General features: G+C 39.6%; 2 protein-coding genes across 4 annotated transcripts; both read right to left on the reverse strand.

The window, feature by feature from the left end:
* Positions 1-98: 98 nt before the first annotated feature.
* faima (Fas apoptotic inhibitory molecule a) lies at positions 99-7,023 on the reverse strand. Of its 3 annotated transcripts, none has more exons than XM_039818853.1 (5): positions 6,912-7,023; positions 5,786-5,936; positions 5,445-5,673; positions 2,321-2,370; positions 99-1,321 (listed from the first exon to the last, which is right to left on the reverse strand). In XM_039818853.1, the coding sequence occupies exons 2-5, from the start codon at positions 5,897-5,899 to the stop codon at positions 1,172-1,174; spliced, it is 543 nt and encodes a 180-aa protein (XP_039674787.1). In that variant the 5' UTR covers positions 5,900-5,936; positions 6,912-7,023; the 3' UTR covers positions 99-1,171. The 3 variants fall into 3 exon arrangements, with proteins under 3 accessions (XP_039674787.1, XP_039674785.1, XP_039674786.1); XM_039818851.1 differs by having other exon boundaries at positions 6,849-7,010; XM_039818852.1 differs by lacking the exon at positions 6,912-7,023 and adding an exon at positions 6,107-6,249.
* A 3,734-nt stretch (positions 7,024-10,757) lies between these two features.
* On the reverse strand, positions 10,758-14,413 carry cxcr2 (chemokine (C-X-C motif) receptor 2). Its single transcript, XM_039817236.1, has 2 exons — positions 14,248-14,413; positions 10,758-13,417 (listed from the first exon to the last, which is right to left on the reverse strand). The coding sequence occupies exons 1-2, from the start codon at positions 14,320-14,322 to the stop codon at positions 12,344-12,346; spliced, it is 1,149 nt and encodes a 382-aa protein (XP_039673170.1). The 5' UTR covers positions 14,323-14,413; the 3' UTR covers positions 10,758-12,343.
* Positions 14,414-18,341: the final 3,928 nt, after the last annotated feature.

Genomic DNA, 18,341 nt, shown 5'->3' on the forward strand with positions numbered 1-18,341 from the left:
ATTGGTCAAAACTGATGTCTGGTTTTCACTGTATTTTATGAGTGCTCTATAAGTAAATGCCCCTCTTTTCAAAATGAAAGCATTTGAGATACAATGGAAACCTTTTCAATCTTTAATTTCTGAACATGACTTTATAAAAAAAGCTTACATTCTGTGTCACCACAACATCAAAAAAAAAAAGACTAATAATTTGACAGCACAACAGGATTCCACACATCTCTGACAATAACACAGTCTCCAAAATTTGTCTGGATATCAGTGATTTGCTTCAGCTGTCTATATGATTTATTACTGGCAACAATGTCACTTCCTAATGATTGTCTATGAAACTTCAGCGTTTCAGTTGTATACAATGTACCCTAGAACGTTTGACACATCTTCAGCAGTCTGCCAAAAGCTAATTACATATTACTGTAATATCAACTGGCTGGACCAATCACAGAAAGACCAACACATCAACGTAGTACTACACAATGACTACTTCTGAGAATGGAAGGAATAATCTCGTGGCCTGCTAATTCTCCTACTGCGCAATATTGAAAAATACAAGAAAGCGAGCATGAAGAGCAGGGAGAACAGGTGGAGTCTGGAGTTTGCTGCTTATCTGTAAAGTGGCTTGTTTTCTCCGAAATGACAACCGGTGCAGAACGTCTCTGAATCAAGACAATCTCAGGCCTATCCACTATCCCCTAAGTGAACGCCAGCTGCAAAATGTCAACAGCCACAGGGCAAACCGAGCTAGGCTGAGTCAAATAAATATGGCACGTCTGGCCTCTAACGCTGATCATATTACTGAAATGGATAGCATTTATATCAATGTACAGTACCAGTTTACAACTCAAAAAAGTGTTTTCAGTGTGAACTTGCATTTTGAGATGCTAAATCCCTTTTTGAGGCTGAAAGGTATAGCTGCAACATCTTTTGTAAAACTGCCCAGACTGCAGGTCCTGTCTTCAACCCTTACTATAATATATTAATTACAGAACAACCCTTACAGGACCAATACATGGCTAATATACCCTGCACAGCATGGCCACCAAAACACAGGAGCGCGTATTTCTGCCAATTGGTCCCCAACTCTACTCTACACTCTGCCTCTATTTCACATAGATACCAAGTCACACGTATGAACCGCGTCTCTGCTTTCATACAAATGTAAACACACATGCGGTCACTCTGTGCATTCAGCTATCTCTGTGCCATCCACGAGCAGCGTGTGAATGATCCCGTCTCGTCTCTTCCCGCTGCTCACGGCCTTCACGCAGCAGTTGTGGTCTCCGAGTGTGAAATGCGTTTCTGTGCCGTCGTCCACAAACTCCCCCTGCAGGTGCAAATCGGGACAAAAAGAGCGGACGGAGAAAAGCAATCGTTCATTTCCATATTGTCGGCTTTGGAGCTGCTCTATACGCATATGACGTCTGTAGAACCACAGGCTGTTTGAGGCTTTCTACCCATAGGAGTCGTAATGTTTATCGTGCTAGGGTTTCTGACTTTAGGAGACAAGCATTCTCAACTGTTGATTTCCCTTGACGCCACAATTAAAAAGGAACACGCCGACTTATTGGGACTTCAGCTTATTCACCGTATCCCCCAGAGTTGGACAAGTCCATACATACCCTTCTCATCTCCGTGCGTGCTGTAACTCTGTCTGACGACCGCAGCGCTAGCTTAGCCTAGCACAGATCCTGGAGGTAACCGGTTCCAACTAGCCTACTGCTCCCAATAAGTGACAAAATAACGCCAACATGTTCCTATTTACATGTTGGGATTTGTAAAGTCACAGCGTGTACAAATAACAAGGTCACATGAGACACAGCCGTCTTCTAACCGTATACAAACTGGGGACTATATTCTCAGAAAGGCGAAGCACTGCTACTTCTGCTACTTGGGCGGAGTGATTTGCTCGCAGCACCTGAAGCCCCGTGGTGAGGAGCAGAGAGTTCGCTCAGAGTTGGAGTAATAGAGTCAACAATTACTAGATAGTAAAAGCATAGTGACCTTGTTATTTGTACACCCTGTGACTATACAAATCACAGCATGTAGACAGGAACATGTTGGCGTTATTTTGTGCTGTATCGGGCTAGTAGTTACCTCCAGGATCTGTGCTAAGCTAGGCTAGCGGTGGGGGCGTCAGACAGAGTTCCAACACGCACGGAGATGAGAGGGGTATGTATGGACTTGTCTAACTCTGGGGGTTACGGTGAATAAGCTGAAGTCCCAATAAGTCGGCGTGTTCCTTTTAAAATATGATTTTTTTAATTGAGTGGTGTGTCATTTTATTGCATAACAAATCAGTATCCATTACTGTTGCTGTACTTACTGCAGTCTCAATGTTTTGTCCATTACACCAAACATCCATGGTGTCTTTCTCTGAAATCAGAATAAGAATCAGAAAAAAGGCTTCTTGCCACACTTAAGTTACACTTAACGAGGAATTTGCTTTGGAGATTGGTGCATGCATAACAAACAAGCACATTAAACATGAATATGAAATAAACAATAAATACAGAAACAAATCTATACAAACAGCTGTTTAACATAAGAAATTAAAGAACTTAAAACAGACACTGAATCAATGAAACACACCACTGTTAGGCAATAAAAGCATGTGATGTGACTGCCAGTTAAAAGTTGCTAAACCAGTCCCAAGGAGTGCACAGCCATGTTTGAGCCATTTGTTTCTGATGCTGTTAGAATGGCGTGAGAATGTCTGAGTTGATGTGATCATCAGGTGGTGTCCCAGAACAAGAGAACAATTAGAGAGCAATGCCCTGGTTGGTATCTGTTCTGTGGATCACATGCAGGCTTTCCCTGACACATAGATCATCTAAGAATAGAAAGGATATCCAGAATATCCACCCTCTTTTGAAATACATAATAATAGTTAAAGTGTATATATGCTTACAAACTGTGGGCAATGTAAATCAAGTTATTCACATACAGTATTTATATCTGTGTAAATCTGTAAATAAAACTTGGTTGGCAGTATTTCAGTAATCTCTCTGAGAACTTTTTTTATTTAATTGGGAAACTTCCAGCTGAACTGAGTTAAAGGTCCCATGACATGGTGCTCTTTGGATGCTTTTATATAGACCTCAGTGGTCCCCTAATACTGTATCTGAAGTCTCTTTTATATAGACCTTGGTGGTCCCCCAATACTGTATCTATAGTCTCTTTTATATAGGCCTTGGTGGTCCCCTAATACTGTATCTGAAGTCTCTTTTATATAGACCTTGGTGGTCCCCCAATACTGTATCTATAGTCTCTTTTATATAGGCCTTAGTGATCCCCTAATACTGTATCTGAAGTCTCTTTCCCGAAATTCAGCCTTGGTGCAGAATTACAGCCACTAGAGCCAGTCCCACAATGAGCTTTCCTTAGGATGTGCCATTTCTGGGTCTGTAGCTATTGAGGAGGAGAGAGGGGGGGCAAGGTGGAGGGTGGGGGTGTGGCCTTGACCAACTGCCACTTTGCTCGTTTGAAAGCCATGATGTCTCTCTCTCATGGGGGGGCCAAATTCTCTGGGTGGGCAAAGCAGAGAAAGGGGAGGTAATCTTGCTCCTTATGACCTCATAAGGAGAAGATTCCAGATCGGCCCATCTGAGCTTTCATTTTCTCAAAGGCAGAGCAGGATACCCAGGGCTCAGTTTACACCTATCACCATTTCTAGTCTCTGGGGGACCATAGGCAGGCTGGGGGAACGCATATTCATGTTAAAAAAACCTCATAAAGTTTTCATGCCATGGGATCTTTAAGATAATTATTATCACAGCACTAAATCAAATCATAAAAGAGGAAATGGCCACTCCCTGAAAATCTTATTTCCTTCTTTTTCATTCTGAAAGTACAATGTTTGTAACCCTGATTGTGTATGAACGTAGACGCTTAATCCCTCTGAGGGTACCGAAAGCTACCGGTGAGTTGAAATTGCAAAGAAAAAGCATGATTTGATCTAGGATGTCCCAATCAGCTTTTTTGTACCCCGATCCTGAGCCGATTTTTTAAATATTGAATATCTGCCCATGCAGAGTCTCTATCCGATATTTACAGTAGATTTGCCTAGATAATAATTCTGCAAACTTTTTTTGTTTAAAAATAATAAAATAACCAAAAGATTCCTTCAGCTTAATACATTTAACTTAGTGCAGTTAGTATTTTTGTAAAACTTACATATAAAATAAACTTCTACTCAGAATGGTATAGAATCTCCTGATGCCCATATCGGCTCCGATCCGATCGGGACATCCCTAACTTGATCTACATCAAATGTCCCATCTAACGTTTCTATGGCACAAGTAGAAAGACTAACGGCCTCCCAGAACACCACACACAAGCAACATTAAGCTGGTTTAGTGGTTCTGATGACAACATGTTGACAAGTTATGTTATTATCAACAACAGCTAACTTGGTGACCATGATGCCACAAAGATTTATGTGTGATGCTGCTACTGCAGATCACACCGACATATTTCTGCCACTTCGGTGAATTATTTACAGTCTTTTACTGTTGAGATGTATGCATATTTATTGCCAGGGTTTTCCATATAAGGCTTAGACGCAACATCCAAGTCCTTTTGGGCATCACGTAAGTCGAATGAATGTAAAATCAATGTGAGCCTCAAAACTAACTAAGTGACTTTTCTCAGGTCTAATGACTGTAGATGGTCCCCAGTGGATTTCCTTAGCGAGTTTTGTCTTTAAGTTTTTTGAGAGGTATTTATGTATTATCAGCTCTAGCTTTTCCAACGTTTGAGATGCAGATATGGTAATAATAATGGTCAAAAATTGCATATGTTTTTTTATTGAAAAATTTCAAAAGATTTTGAGGGAGGATCCCTAAACTACAGAAGAGGATTAGGGCCACTGGTGAAAAATGTATTTGAGGTCTGACTTAATTCTCAGAATTCTGAGTTTAAAGTCAGAATTCTGACTTTATTCTCAGAATTCTGAACTCACAATACATTTTTCACCAGTGGCCCTAATCCTCTTCCGTACTAAACCCCCCCTCCAAATATGTGCACCCAAGTCTTCCATACACCTAGCTAGGAAAAACATGCGTTTATGGCACGCTAATGTACAGTACTTCTTATGTGTTGCACATGCTTCAGGTGGCATGCATCCTAATCTACTGTAAGCAGCATACTTATTAAATGGATTAACTTGCTCAGATGCCAGAGGTGGCTGAAGATGGTTTAGGGCTTAAAGCTGTTAAAGAGCTTAACCTCAGCTCCGACATAATATTAGTGGGTAGTTCTGAAGGGGCAGAAGTCACACTTTGCTAAATATCAATCTGATTTCCATCCTGATTGATTAAGTGGACAAACAAATGAACCCATAGACTATACTGTAAGGTATATCATCATAATAAGCGATGACATGACATGAATAACTAGATGTTGAGGACAGTGGGTGTATAATATACAAACACAAGTGAGGCTCTCACCCAGGACCACCCTGCAGTCAGTGCCGTCCAAGTTGAGAACCCAGGTGCTGGTGACCTTTGATCGGTTCTCCATGTACTTCTTCAAGCTCTTCCCGTTGATCTCCAAGGTGTACTCATAGGCAAACCCGCTGACTGCATCAATGTTGATGGTTGCTTTGGTCTCTGATTTGCCCACACTGAACGCCTCCTTCCCCACAAGTTTGAACATCCAGTCCCGTCTCAGTATCTCCTGCAGTGTGATGTGAAATCAAAACATTAACAGCTGACCTTGTAATGAGAAGCTGTCGTTCATAAAAGGGGTCATAATTAAATACTGCATTACTAAAGATCATGAGCCATACCTTTCCATCAACGTAGATGACCCTTTTCCCGGTGGTCGTGCCGTGTTCAAACTCTATCCTGTGGACTCCATCGCTCAGTGCCACCTCCCACACACCAGCAAGATCATTCGACATCCTAACGTTACCTTCTTCAGACCCTGCAGGAAACGGACTACAAAACAACTAACGTTACAGTTAAATGTCAAGGAAAGTACATGACTCACGTCAACCCCTGTTTACCTAGCTAGCTAACTAACGTGAGATAAGCTGACGATAGTTAGCAGATAACAAAGACGTGAAACCTAATAATACTTTTTAGTGCAGGTATAAGTGTATCTCCACCTGTAAGGTCAGACTATATTAACGTTATCTTAGTACCGTAATTGGAGCGCATTTTACAAAAATATTAACATTAGTTTACTCGTCATAGACGAAGGCTGACGATAACGTGGTAAGTTATCGCTTTTTGTTGCATTGCGACTTCCGGTGTCAGGGTTTCCCTTTCACAATTACAGCACGCAGTGTTTGAAATAAATAACTAAATACTTTTTGTGTTAAAAACAAAGAAGTTGGCTCTCGTCTCGTGTGAGGTTTTTACATTCGAAGTAATACCATTAACACTAGCAAAGCATACGTATGTGACAAATATTCAACGGAGTAATGAGTATTTTACAGAGTCCCTGGGGCCCACGCATGGATATTATGGGCCCATGGTACAAAAAATATTGATGTGGAAACCCCATGGATGTATATTTATCACATATAGGTTTTTTGTCGTACATACGACATACACATATGTCTAATGGCATACAGACAGGCTCCACATAAATATTTTCTTAAATTAAAGTTTCAACAATTTTAAGGCATATTTGCTCTTCAGCAAGACTCATGTGATAATAACAGATTTACAAAGCACTAAAACAGTTTCAAAAAGTATAATAAAAAGGATAAGGTACTGGTTTTCTGTTCACTATCAAAACAGCTGGCCTCAATAAACTACTTTATTTTGAAAAGAAAACGGAAGCATTACTGCGGCAGTCAAGCTTTATGGTATTTTTTCAGTGGCTCTGACCGCTAATGTTACCTTGTTTGGAAAACCTCAGACATGCGCTCTGGAATATCATCCTTCACTATACATCTCGATTACCTTAATGCTGCTGAAGTAAGCACTCTAGCTCACTGGTTAACAGAAATGATCAGCAGGCCACTTTATTCACAGCTAGCTAGCTAGTTAGCTACTGCAGAGCGTGTCTTAATCATAGACAGTATGGTCTTAATACATCCATGGCGTCAACAGGTAAGCTGTGACTCTGCTGTTACTATGGTAACATGATATCCGCCTACGTACAGGCTAGACCACGCCTCCTGGAGGGGGGGGGCTGCTTAAAAATGTGTGAGTGTTGTGTGTTGTAGTCTTTGGGTGGAGCCAGGGTTCAAATTTTACTTTTTCGTCCTCCAGACAAATGGCTAGTAAATGTTCAAATTTTATTAGCCACTCAATAAATTACCACTGTTTTTGGGCTGGTGAGTGATGCAAATCTTACAGCCATTTGCATATTTTAGCAGCATTTGGCTGGTGCTAATTTTGGACCCTGGTTGTAGCCAGACCATATGCTGTAGTATAAAATGGTTGTAGCAAGAAAAAGAAAACAGTCATGAAACCTGAGCCAGGGCAAAGAATTTCTAATATAGGAAGAAGTTCCACTCCCTCATTACTTCCGGCTTCTGAACTGGTTGCAGTTCCAGCAGAGGTCCATATAGGGGGCGCTAACAGGCCAGTGCAGAATGAATGGGACTCTATGGAGCTATACCCCTCAAAATCCACTTTTCTCAGGATATAATTTTTAGTCTAGTAATTTGAATGTTGCATTCCAAAGGGGAGGCTAAGAAAATACACAGTGCTGGGTGTCAGATTTTTTTAAAGTCGTTTTTTTGTTCTAAAAAGCCTTTTAAAATGTCAATGACGTCATACACATATACGGCCGGAGATACTGCTTTACGGGAAGCTCTGAGTCGCTTCCTTTGTTCTCTCGAGGCATCGACAACACAGCTAACAGGTTAGGCTCTCCCTGTTAATACATGTGCTAGAAAGAGGTTTGCTAAAGACCACGCCGAAATATTCACTCTGACATTCAGGCTCTGCTTCGGATGCCGTCAAGCGGGATCTCCGATCGTAATCAGACCTTCACTGACCAATCAGCATCCATTAGCAGAATGCTAGCGTGTTATGGGCTACAACAACTCCCCCTGTAAGAAATCAAAAGGACATAAGTACTCGTTCATTCAACTTTCGACCTATAACCCATGTTGAACTTGCAAAAACGACAATCGGGCGAAAGAGAGAAATTTAGCCGTCTAGCTCCATAGAGTCCCATTCATTTTGCACTGGACCGCGATCACCCCCAGTGGAACTCTGGTGGAACTGCAACCAAATTCGGTACAATGGGGCTGAATGATGGATGTATTAAGAGAACTGAATAGGGAGTGGAACGGCTTTTGTAGACCGGCTTTGGCCAGGGTTACCAACTGTCAACAAACAGCTGGAGTGAGATTCGGATTCTTAAAGAAGGTACAACAATTCAGGTGGAGGAAACCCAATGTCAGTTTATCATTCTACTCCACAACATTTCAGGGGTAATTAATGTCGGCCTACTTTCTATTCCGCTACATTAATCCACCATTAGGAAAAAGTAGGTCTTGTTAAGAATTTGCTTAAGCTTTACCAGCTACAGCAGTAAACTGCTACTGTACCCTAGCATTAATGCATCAGAAATAACAATCCACTAATATATTGAGTATATTACTTGAAATACTTTTAGTATTTTGACATGGCAAACGGGCTTGTGTGAATACTTGCTCCAGTACTGTCTGCCCTCGCAGGTGTTTTCATGCTAATTAGACCTCTGCTCAGGTGAAAGTTGGCAGAGCTATGTAACAAATTAGGCTACCTGATGTCACCAATCATTATGTACTAGTAAGTATTAAAAGATATAAGTTGTCCCACCCTAACAGGTTCAATGATTCAGTGACTGAATGATTTGGTGGAAAACGGCTCCATCTTCTGGCAGAAGGGCCTTGGGCCTACGATATGGAATGGCTTAAAGGACAATTCCGGCGCAAAATGAACCTAGGGGTTAATAACATATGTGTACTGTAGTGGAAGTTTCCTTTGCAGCAGGGGTAAAGGTTTGAGAGTTTAGTAACGTGAAACAAATAAGACAGTCAAAACTAAACCAAGGTAGTTTTTGTATTTTATTAAAAATATATATTTGCAAATACAGGAGCAACATGATTTCACAAAAGGCACAGCAGCCCAGTGTGGAGTCAGTCCCTCAAATGAGTGAACAGAACACTAGGCTTATATGCATCTTCAGAGTGACAGCACACACGCACTTGGCTTATTATGACGCTACAATTTTTACAGGCAGTCTGATACACATGAAGCCAATCAGGAAAAACACAAGAGACATCTCGGAGCCATCTCACCTCCTCCTCCATGTACGACTTTCACCCCCCCAGTTACATCTTAACTGGCATGGGAAAACTAGAGATAGTTTAAGGGTGAGCTTGTAGCCCCTATCTGTTCAGACAAACAGTGCTCACATTATGTTCCAGACTTTGTGAATCAGATTTCTACATGTGGAAATGAGAAAAACTCCCTTTCACCATTTGTGAGAGAATTAAAGTAGAAATAAAACATAAAAATATAAGGAATTATGCTTAAATGTAATTTTGACTCGGTACACATGTGTTATTAACCCCTAGGTTCATTTTGCGCCTGAATTGTCCTTTAATCTGAGTACTCAGAGGGAAAGATGAGTGATTTCATAATTTCATAACATCATGTAAAATCACAGGGCAGACTCCGGTACCAAACCACTGCATTACTCTTTTTTCTTTTTTTAAATGAACCTGATATGGTTTTGTAGTCAGAAGATCCTTTAAGAAGCATTCATTCTTGTCTGTTGTTCACTATTACAGGCTATAAGATCAGAGGGTCATAGAAAGAGTGGCAATGCATTTTTGACATTTTTTGTAATTGATAAAAATAGTAATATTGTATAATGATAATACAAAATAGAACACCTTGACAGACAACATAAAAAAAGCACATTTGTTAAATAGGTGACGTGAATTGTTAAATAAGAGAAAAATGTGCAGAGTATGTTTCCTGAAAACTGTACTTCCTCTATTTGCTTCTAATTATTTTGATCAGATATAAAGTTGACGTGTGAGACATTTTGAGGTCATCTCCTCTTCTCACTTTTCTTTGTTCAGAGCAAAGACTTCCAATGGGAAAACTTAATAAAAAAAATGACTGGCCAGTCTCTGAGTGCACTTAAGCCATGAGTCATCAGTATTCCCAGTTATTTCACATCATAAAACAGTTATTCAACATATTATTCCTACATCTACTCACAGACACAACTGACACTGAGTTAACAGTCTGTGTGTTTTTGCCTTTTTCTTCTTATTATTATTATTCAGTTCTTTTAATAACTTTTTCCTTTCTATTTGGCATGGCTTGTGACATGGTAAATACTAGTTTGGTGACATTTAATTTTCTTAGTGCATATGATAGCCTAAATTAATATTACACAACGTCAGCTGAATTTCGTTGTGCAACCCTGTGTTGTGCAATGACAATACAGTAACCTTGAACTATGGGAATTAGCAGTACACCAGCACACAAACAGGAACGTGGCCCGAACGTGGGCAGCATAAGAAAGCATCAGATAGAGTAACAGAAAAAAGGTTTCTAACCAATAAACTTCACAGTGAGTTGATGACCAAAACCGAAACATGATTACAATGTTTTACTTTCAACTCTTTACCTATTGCTTGGAGAGAACAGTCAAAAATCTTACCTTATACACTTGTTTCCTGCTCCTCAGTACTAAACTGTAATACACGGATAGTAGAATCAATTTAATGAATGAAATAACAAAGTGTCACACAACTTGACTGAGGAAAGACCACACGTGGTTTTGGGTTTAATGGTTTATTTTAACTCAAGTATACATTTCATTTGCTTATTTGCACTACACTATTTGTGTACTTTTGCACTATTAAGCCATTTTCTCATAAAAGCTCAATACTGTATATTAGCTAAATGGGAATTTGTAATTACACTACACATACATGTTGGGTTATATATGTTAGAAAATGCATTTTAAAAAAAACTTTAAAAAAACCAAACAGAACTATTAGAAATCGTTCAGAAGAGTGTAATGAGTTTTGCAGAAACAACAGAGAATAATAGGATAATACCATAATAATTCATATGATTAGACAATGATCATTCTAACCCCTACATGTAATTTGTTTTCCATGTATGGCAGCTGCACAAGTTCTCATGAAGACACTTTCTCCCTTTTGTTTCTTTATATCAGCCACAGAGCTCCCCACACAGGTATGCAAATGCGTTTGCACACACGCGCGCGCGCACACACACACACACACACACACACACACACACCATATCCACACGTACTACCTGCACATACAAGGTGCTGATTCCGATAAACAGATAAAGCATATCTAGAAAACAGTTGCTAGACCTTGAGCATTTTAAGATGATAGCATTGATTACAAAGAACAATGTTATACAGTATGTTTCCTGCACATGCAGTTTGTACAGACCCTAGAGATGTGGCCAAATGAAAAGCATTCATCAAAGAGACAGACAGCACTTGTTTTTGAAAACAGAAAGCTGATTTCATCACATCTTCCTGTTTGAAAGTTTGATATCTCTGATTACGATAAAAAAATGTTTCTACTAATGTCTGGAGTAGGGACAAAAAAAAAAAAAACAGGTTCACAGTGTTTCTATGAAAAGACTGCAAAATAAGAAGATGGCTCTCCAGTCACATCCGTGTCTCACAATCAAAAACACAAGAAAAATGACATTATTAAAAGACATAAAGGACTGTCTTACCAAGAAAAAACACACAAGCTTTGTACAACATACACAAACAATTTCAATAATTGCACCAGTTCTCAAAGTTACAAAGGATGGCACATGATCAAAGTATCAATAGCTGCACGTCTTTCTCATTCACTATTTTGATAGCTTCACATCTGATTTATATTTTTGAGGTTGTTTTGAGGATCTTGAGTCCAAAATTGTTATGCTCAATAATTACCCTTCAAACGAGGTGAAATCACTTAGCATCAAAAGACATTAAGGCAAGATTTTTTGTTGTTGTTGCAAATGCTCTCTGAGGCTATAGGGGACACATCTGGGTCGTGACAGGATCCTAAAGCAGACATCCTGCTGAAGTTTTGACTATACCATTTTAACTTTAGTACCATACATGTGAACCATGCACGTCCTTAGTAATATTTGTTCAGAATTTGGGGATGACATGATTTAAAGAAATATTTCGACATTTTTGGGAAATAAGCTTGTTCACTTTCTTTGCAGAGAGTTATTCGTGAATGCCTGTCTATTCAACATAAGGCTACAGCCAGCTGCCAGTAGCATAGCTAAAGACTGAAAACAGGGGGAAACAGCTAGCCTGGTTCCAAAAAATACAGAGCAAGGTTAGCTGTTAACCCCTGTTTTTTGGGGGTTTTTTACATGCTAGCAGAGGTGATTCTAGATTTAATGCTCCCTGCACTGTTGACTGATCCCTTCCTGTGAGCCACCAGGAGCTTCTTGCTGATGATCCCGTGTTTGTACAGAGCTAAGAGCAGCTGGTTACGGAACTTCTCCCCAATGAAGGCGTACAGCACTGGATTCACTGCACAGTGCATGAAGGCCAACACTTGGGTCACATTTAGCACCATTTCCACTGTATAGCGAGTTTCACATGTCTCCATTGGAAGTGTTCCGCCTCGTATGAGTGTGTCAATCAGGACAGTGATGTTATAAGGCAGCCAGCAAAGAACGAATGCTGACACCACTGCCATGATGACGCGTATGACCTTTTGCTTTTGTCGATTGCGTGCGTTGAACAGCGTCACCAAGATCCAGCCGTAGCAGACAGCCATCACCACCAGTGGCAGGAAAAAGCCCAAAATGTGGCGCATGACACGCAGGCCAACACGCCAGTGGTCACTGCTTTCACCGGTTAGGTTTTCATAGCAAATGGTTTGGCCCAGGTCTTCAGCATGCAGGCTCTCCCTTTGAATCGCCACGGGTAAGCACAGCACTCCGGCCACCAGCCACACCATACCGCACACCACTTTCACCAACAGGTGATGGGAGGTCAGGACACGTGTAGCTCTCACAATGGCAAAGTGGCGGTCAACACTGATGCACACCAGCAAGAAGACACCACTGTATACCGATGCCTCCTGGAAGCCCGACAGGAGTTTGCACAGGAAGTTGCCAAAGATCCAACCAAAGTGAGCATTGACGGCCCAGAACGGGAGGGTAAGACAGAAGAGAAGGTCTGCCATCGCCAGGTGCATCAAGTAGATATCTGTGCTGGCTCTACCTTTCTTCATAGAACACACCACATAGACAACTACACTGTTGCCCAACAGGCTGAGGACAAACACGACCATGAAGGTGATCATCAGGCCCAAGCTATTAAATCCAGGCGGAGTTACACTGCAAGGAGCAGATGGTTCATCTTCATAATAAGAAGAATTGTAAATGGAATTCCAGTAACTTACATCAAGGGTAACTCCCTCTGTTGTCAGCTGCAAAATAAAAATGAAATCATTACAGTATGTCAAGTAGCAGTAGAAGAAGCAGCATACAGTTCAGTGTTGCCATAGTTGCACAATAGAGAATAGAAAAGTACTACTACGCACTAGGTAATAATTATTAGCCTAAATCCCAGAGCAGGGTGCCATCTGACCGAAATTGACATGGTTATGTTTCTTATTCGCCCAATTTATTAGGAGTGACAGTATTTTGGTAAGGTATGGTCGCTTGTGGGGTATCTTCTCCATACAGTATCAGAATGAAACACAAGTTACCTACTTCTTAAGGGAATAGTTTGACATTTTGAGAAATACGCTCAAATCACTTTCTTGACAATAGTAAGATGTTACCTTTGACCAGAGCAACGGCTGGACATGTGTCGACCGGTCTCATCTAACTCTAAGGAAGTGAATAAAAGTACTTCCCAAAACGTAAAACCTTTCCACTTTTCATTTTAAATAAGAAATTGAAATACAATTTCCTGACCTACTGGTGTATACAATTGCTCAGTGCAGCTTTAATAGTTAAACATTTGACAAAATGTACTTATAAAACATTTAAACCCTTCAAACCAACCTCAATTGTTATTGCGAATAATTAAAATAAGTTTAATATCACCATTTAAGACTTGCATTGTAGTGTATCATAATAGCATATACTGTATTTACCATAACATTACACTAAAAGGCAAAACAAGTCTTTTTTTACAACAAAGTCTTTTTTTAAATAATAATATAAATAATTATATTTATAAATTTGATTTTGAATGACAATTCAATACCCCAACTGCAACCTGAAAATAACACAAATTCAGAAAGTTTACCTGTTTTTCCCCATCTTGTTGATTGGTTTGAACCAAATACTTAAAAACACAAACGATCAAAAGTTGTAGCTTCATCCCTCCTTTCTTGTTGCACCCAGGTTAACAAGAATAAAGATGTTTGGCAAGAAGTGTTGTCTTTACTTTCAGACCTGTTGTAACGTGTGTGGGCTGGTTGTGTTATTGCTGATTGTCTATTAGCAAATTCAAAGGAAGTAGGTAAACCATAGATTTTATCTGCCACATGACTTCTTCATGTCTTCTCTCAAAACTTAAATGTCAGTTAGATGTTGGATGTTGATAAGATGAACCTGCTGAGCAAAACTGATAACGTAACAGCAAATAACTGGCTTGAAATAACATATATTGATATGATTTGATGGTGTTTAAAATTGTTCTTTATTCTAACACCATGTAGGAAATAAAGTAATTTACCAAGTTAAAAATACCCATGTTGCTACCATAGTCACAGGGTACAACACAGCTACACCCATTTGTTGACTACAGACCTGTTCTTCCTCAGAAAAATACAAGAAAACATTGAATAAAAACATTTGGAAAATAGTATTTCTGCAGAGTACGTGATGTGTTTCAGTGTGGTTTCAGATGTAACATCGCACTGAAACAGAGAAATCTGTGATCTCAAGATCAAGGTTTGAGTTTTCCATTTCTATTATGTATTTCCTTACATCGCTGCTGCCTTTAACAGTTGATACTGTTATTCCATTGGCCTGTCAAGATAACAGTTTGTTACACAGAACCATCTGAGAAGCCATCGTTGGAAACTGTTTGGAAAAGGACAGCCACTTAAAATAATACCTGGCAGGTGATTGGATAAACCATCTGTCTATCACGCCTGTGTCACAACATGATTCTTGTTTGTAACGTTTATTGCTTCAGATATGATGACTATATACAATACAGCTTTTCAAAAACATGTCTAGAAAGATGTACGCTCTGAGGATTAACACTTTGTATTAAATGTGTGAGTAGCAGCATAAAGTAAGGGATTTAACCTCGTCTTGTACTTCACCTTCAGAATTTTGATGAATGCAGACCTTGATTCTTAAAACAGACCCAGACTCATATATTGGAACGGGCATTGGCTTGTGCTTGCATAATGTATGAAGATTATATATTTATCTAATCTTACTTTTTCTTCCTTTTAATTCATTTAAATCCTGCTGTTTTTGACCATTTGTCCAGTGGAGGGCAGCAGCAGTCTTGATCGATGTGTTCACTGCAGAACTTCTCTGGGACATACTGGAATAAGTATTTTTGGTTTTATTACAACCTTATGGGACACAACACTAAATTGCTTAAGAAAAACAGATTATATTTGAAATATTCATCAACAACTATAAACCAAACTAATAACAAAAACAAATACTAAAAAAAAAAGAAAGACCCAATTTGCTTGGTTTAAAAATACTTGAAAAAAGTATTAATTTCTTAATGTCTGTAAAAACACCCACAATGTAGAAACAAGAGTAAGGGAAAGATCAGGCCCTCTTCAAGGTTTCAGACAGATGTACTGAAGATCTAATTTTGGTGTGTGGTGTATCATAAACTTACTTGAAACAACCTATTACTTTCTTAATCAGTAACTCATTGAAAAGTAGTTGCCTAAACGCAATTCTTTACTAAATACTTAAAACCTACGAACCAATATTGATCATACATCTCTTCAGAGATGGATTTTCCACAATGTGTGATTATGAAATATTGAGTTTCATAATCACATAGACTGTGTTTACTCCACTCTGTAGGACTGACACCAACAAGCTGTGAACATTTAAGTCTCAATATATTTACAAAATTCTTCTGACAGCATCGTAAATGTCTCAACATGATCTGCATTTGGCCAGTCATGCATAGAACTAGTGTTGTAGTCTACGTGATACGAAGGTATACGCAGTATACCCACTAAGAAAGCTCCAGGATTTCCATATACCCTCTTAAAAATGCCCAACGACCAATGTAACAACATACTTTCCATTATATTTTTGATATATTTTGAATTGTCATCTGTGTTTTTCTTCTTTGCATAGGCTAAATTAAGGTATTTCCACTGTAAATTGGTCAATAAAAGTTATTTGAATGCAGGAAATGAAGTCTTTGATGCTCAAAATAACCCTGGGGGAGGACAGCCAGACACCCCACTATGATATGCCCCACTCCCTGAAAGGCAGATTCTGGCCCATATATATAAGCCAATATATTTATATACAGTACATTGTACCCAATACAATACACTACACCTCTGCATAGAATTGAGAAAAGTTCTCCAGCTGGAAAGCAGGAATGTCATCACGGGTTGTCAAGTAGGCAGTGCCCGCCACAGATGTTAGACCCAGTTCGGCTGACATCACACCACAAGGCTCCCTCCCTGGTGGTGACCCTACACCACTCTTCTACCTGCTTTCAGCGCTTATTAAAAGGAAATGTTTTTTAATATAACCCTGCCTGTCCATTTGAAGACTGCTGTCTTTTTCCATCTGTCGAACCACAGGCTGCTCTAATCAGCAAATTGTAGTCTGAAGGATTGGACAGAGGTCAAATGTCATTCCCTGTCCCTCAGCCATTCCATGTGCTCTATTTGACCGATACGTACAGTGTTTAAAAAGTTGTAAAATGACACAACCAAGAAAGCAGTTAAACCTACTTTACAAATGTACCCAGCAAGTAATCAAGCGAATTAATCTAAATTGTTACTGGAGGAAGTGACAGTAGTCCTTGGTGACAAAAATGGTTAAACCTGTGAGACACTTTCTGAAGTATTAAACCTCTAGGGTCTAAGGATGTTTTTTCCTCATGGGGCATAGTAGCTCTATAGAAATGTATTACCTCTGCAAGACGTTGACACATGGTTGTGCAAGGCACAGTGAAGACAAGGCCTCTCTTAGTTCCATCTAACCCTAGAGTTTCCAGGCATTCCTCGTCCCAAAATAACTTTATTTATAACCTTACAGTTCAGAACAACAGACCACTTTCAGTGAGCATCTGGTGACTGGATGCTACCCACAAAGAAAACGTAGTGCTGTAAGTGGAATTAAAATACACTCAGTTGCCAGTTTATTTGGTACATCTAGCTAAAACTACAGCACTACAGTACTTATAAAACAGCCCTGCATTAACACTACCTTCATTAAAATTTTCTCTTTATTTATTTTAGAGAGGTGTTGATCATTTAGGAGGATGTTGTTTGTTGTGCTATGCAATTGTCTCTAATATTTAGTCAACCTTCCCTGACATAAAAGGGGTCAGTGTTGTATTACGCAACTTTCCATTATGAAGAGTGCTCTGTCAACAGTAGTGTCTTGGCATGTTTCCATCCCTATACAGTATATCCACATATGAACCTGCTGTTCCTTGTCAGTGCTCCTTCCAGCAGCAGTATCTTCTGAAGCATACTATGGAGCCAAAGTTCTGACGACCCCTCTGGGCTAACCACGTAACTCAAAGGAATCTCAAATCTTCTCACTGGTCTTTCTGAAAAAGTGAAACATGTTCCTATAGAGTTTGCTTTCTATATTCTGAGATTAATGAATATATACTGTATATTACACCACTTGCTTTGAGAATTCAAACTGTCTAAGATTCAAACCGTTCATGGGTTTAAATTAGTTTTAAAGGTGCCCTGCCACACGTATTTCATTACTTTGTGGTGATGTCTGAAGTTCTACCATGGACTCTGTAACATTTGTTTGTGGAAAAAATGCCTTGGTTACCTTGTTTCAAGCCATTCTAGTTTGGTATAGAAAGCCTGCAGGAAGACTCAGCTCGATTTGTGCCAGTTCTCATTAATATTCAACAAGCTAAGCTGTTTGAATCTGATTGGCTAACAGCTAGCCAATGAGAGCCTGGCTGTCAGCATCCTTTACCCAGCACAACTGGGTGAGCTCATGAATAGTAATGAGCTCAGTCAACATGATGTCAGACAGACCAGCTTTTGTAATTGGCCTGATTCCTCTGCTTATTTCTTTTCAGTGGCTAGAGCTGACAGAGGAGGGCACAGTTCATTTTCACATTCACCACATAACACAAACACATCTGGACCTAACATATTTAAAAAAATACAAGAAAAAACGGTTTTG

Source organism: Perca fluviatilis, chromosome 12, assembly GCF_010015445.1.
Source record: "Perca fluviatilis chromosome 12, GENO_Pfluv_1.0, whole genome shotgun sequence".
Taxonomy (NCBI): domain Eukaryota; kingdom Metazoa; phylum Chordata; class Actinopteri; order Perciformes; family Percidae; genus Perca; species Perca fluviatilis.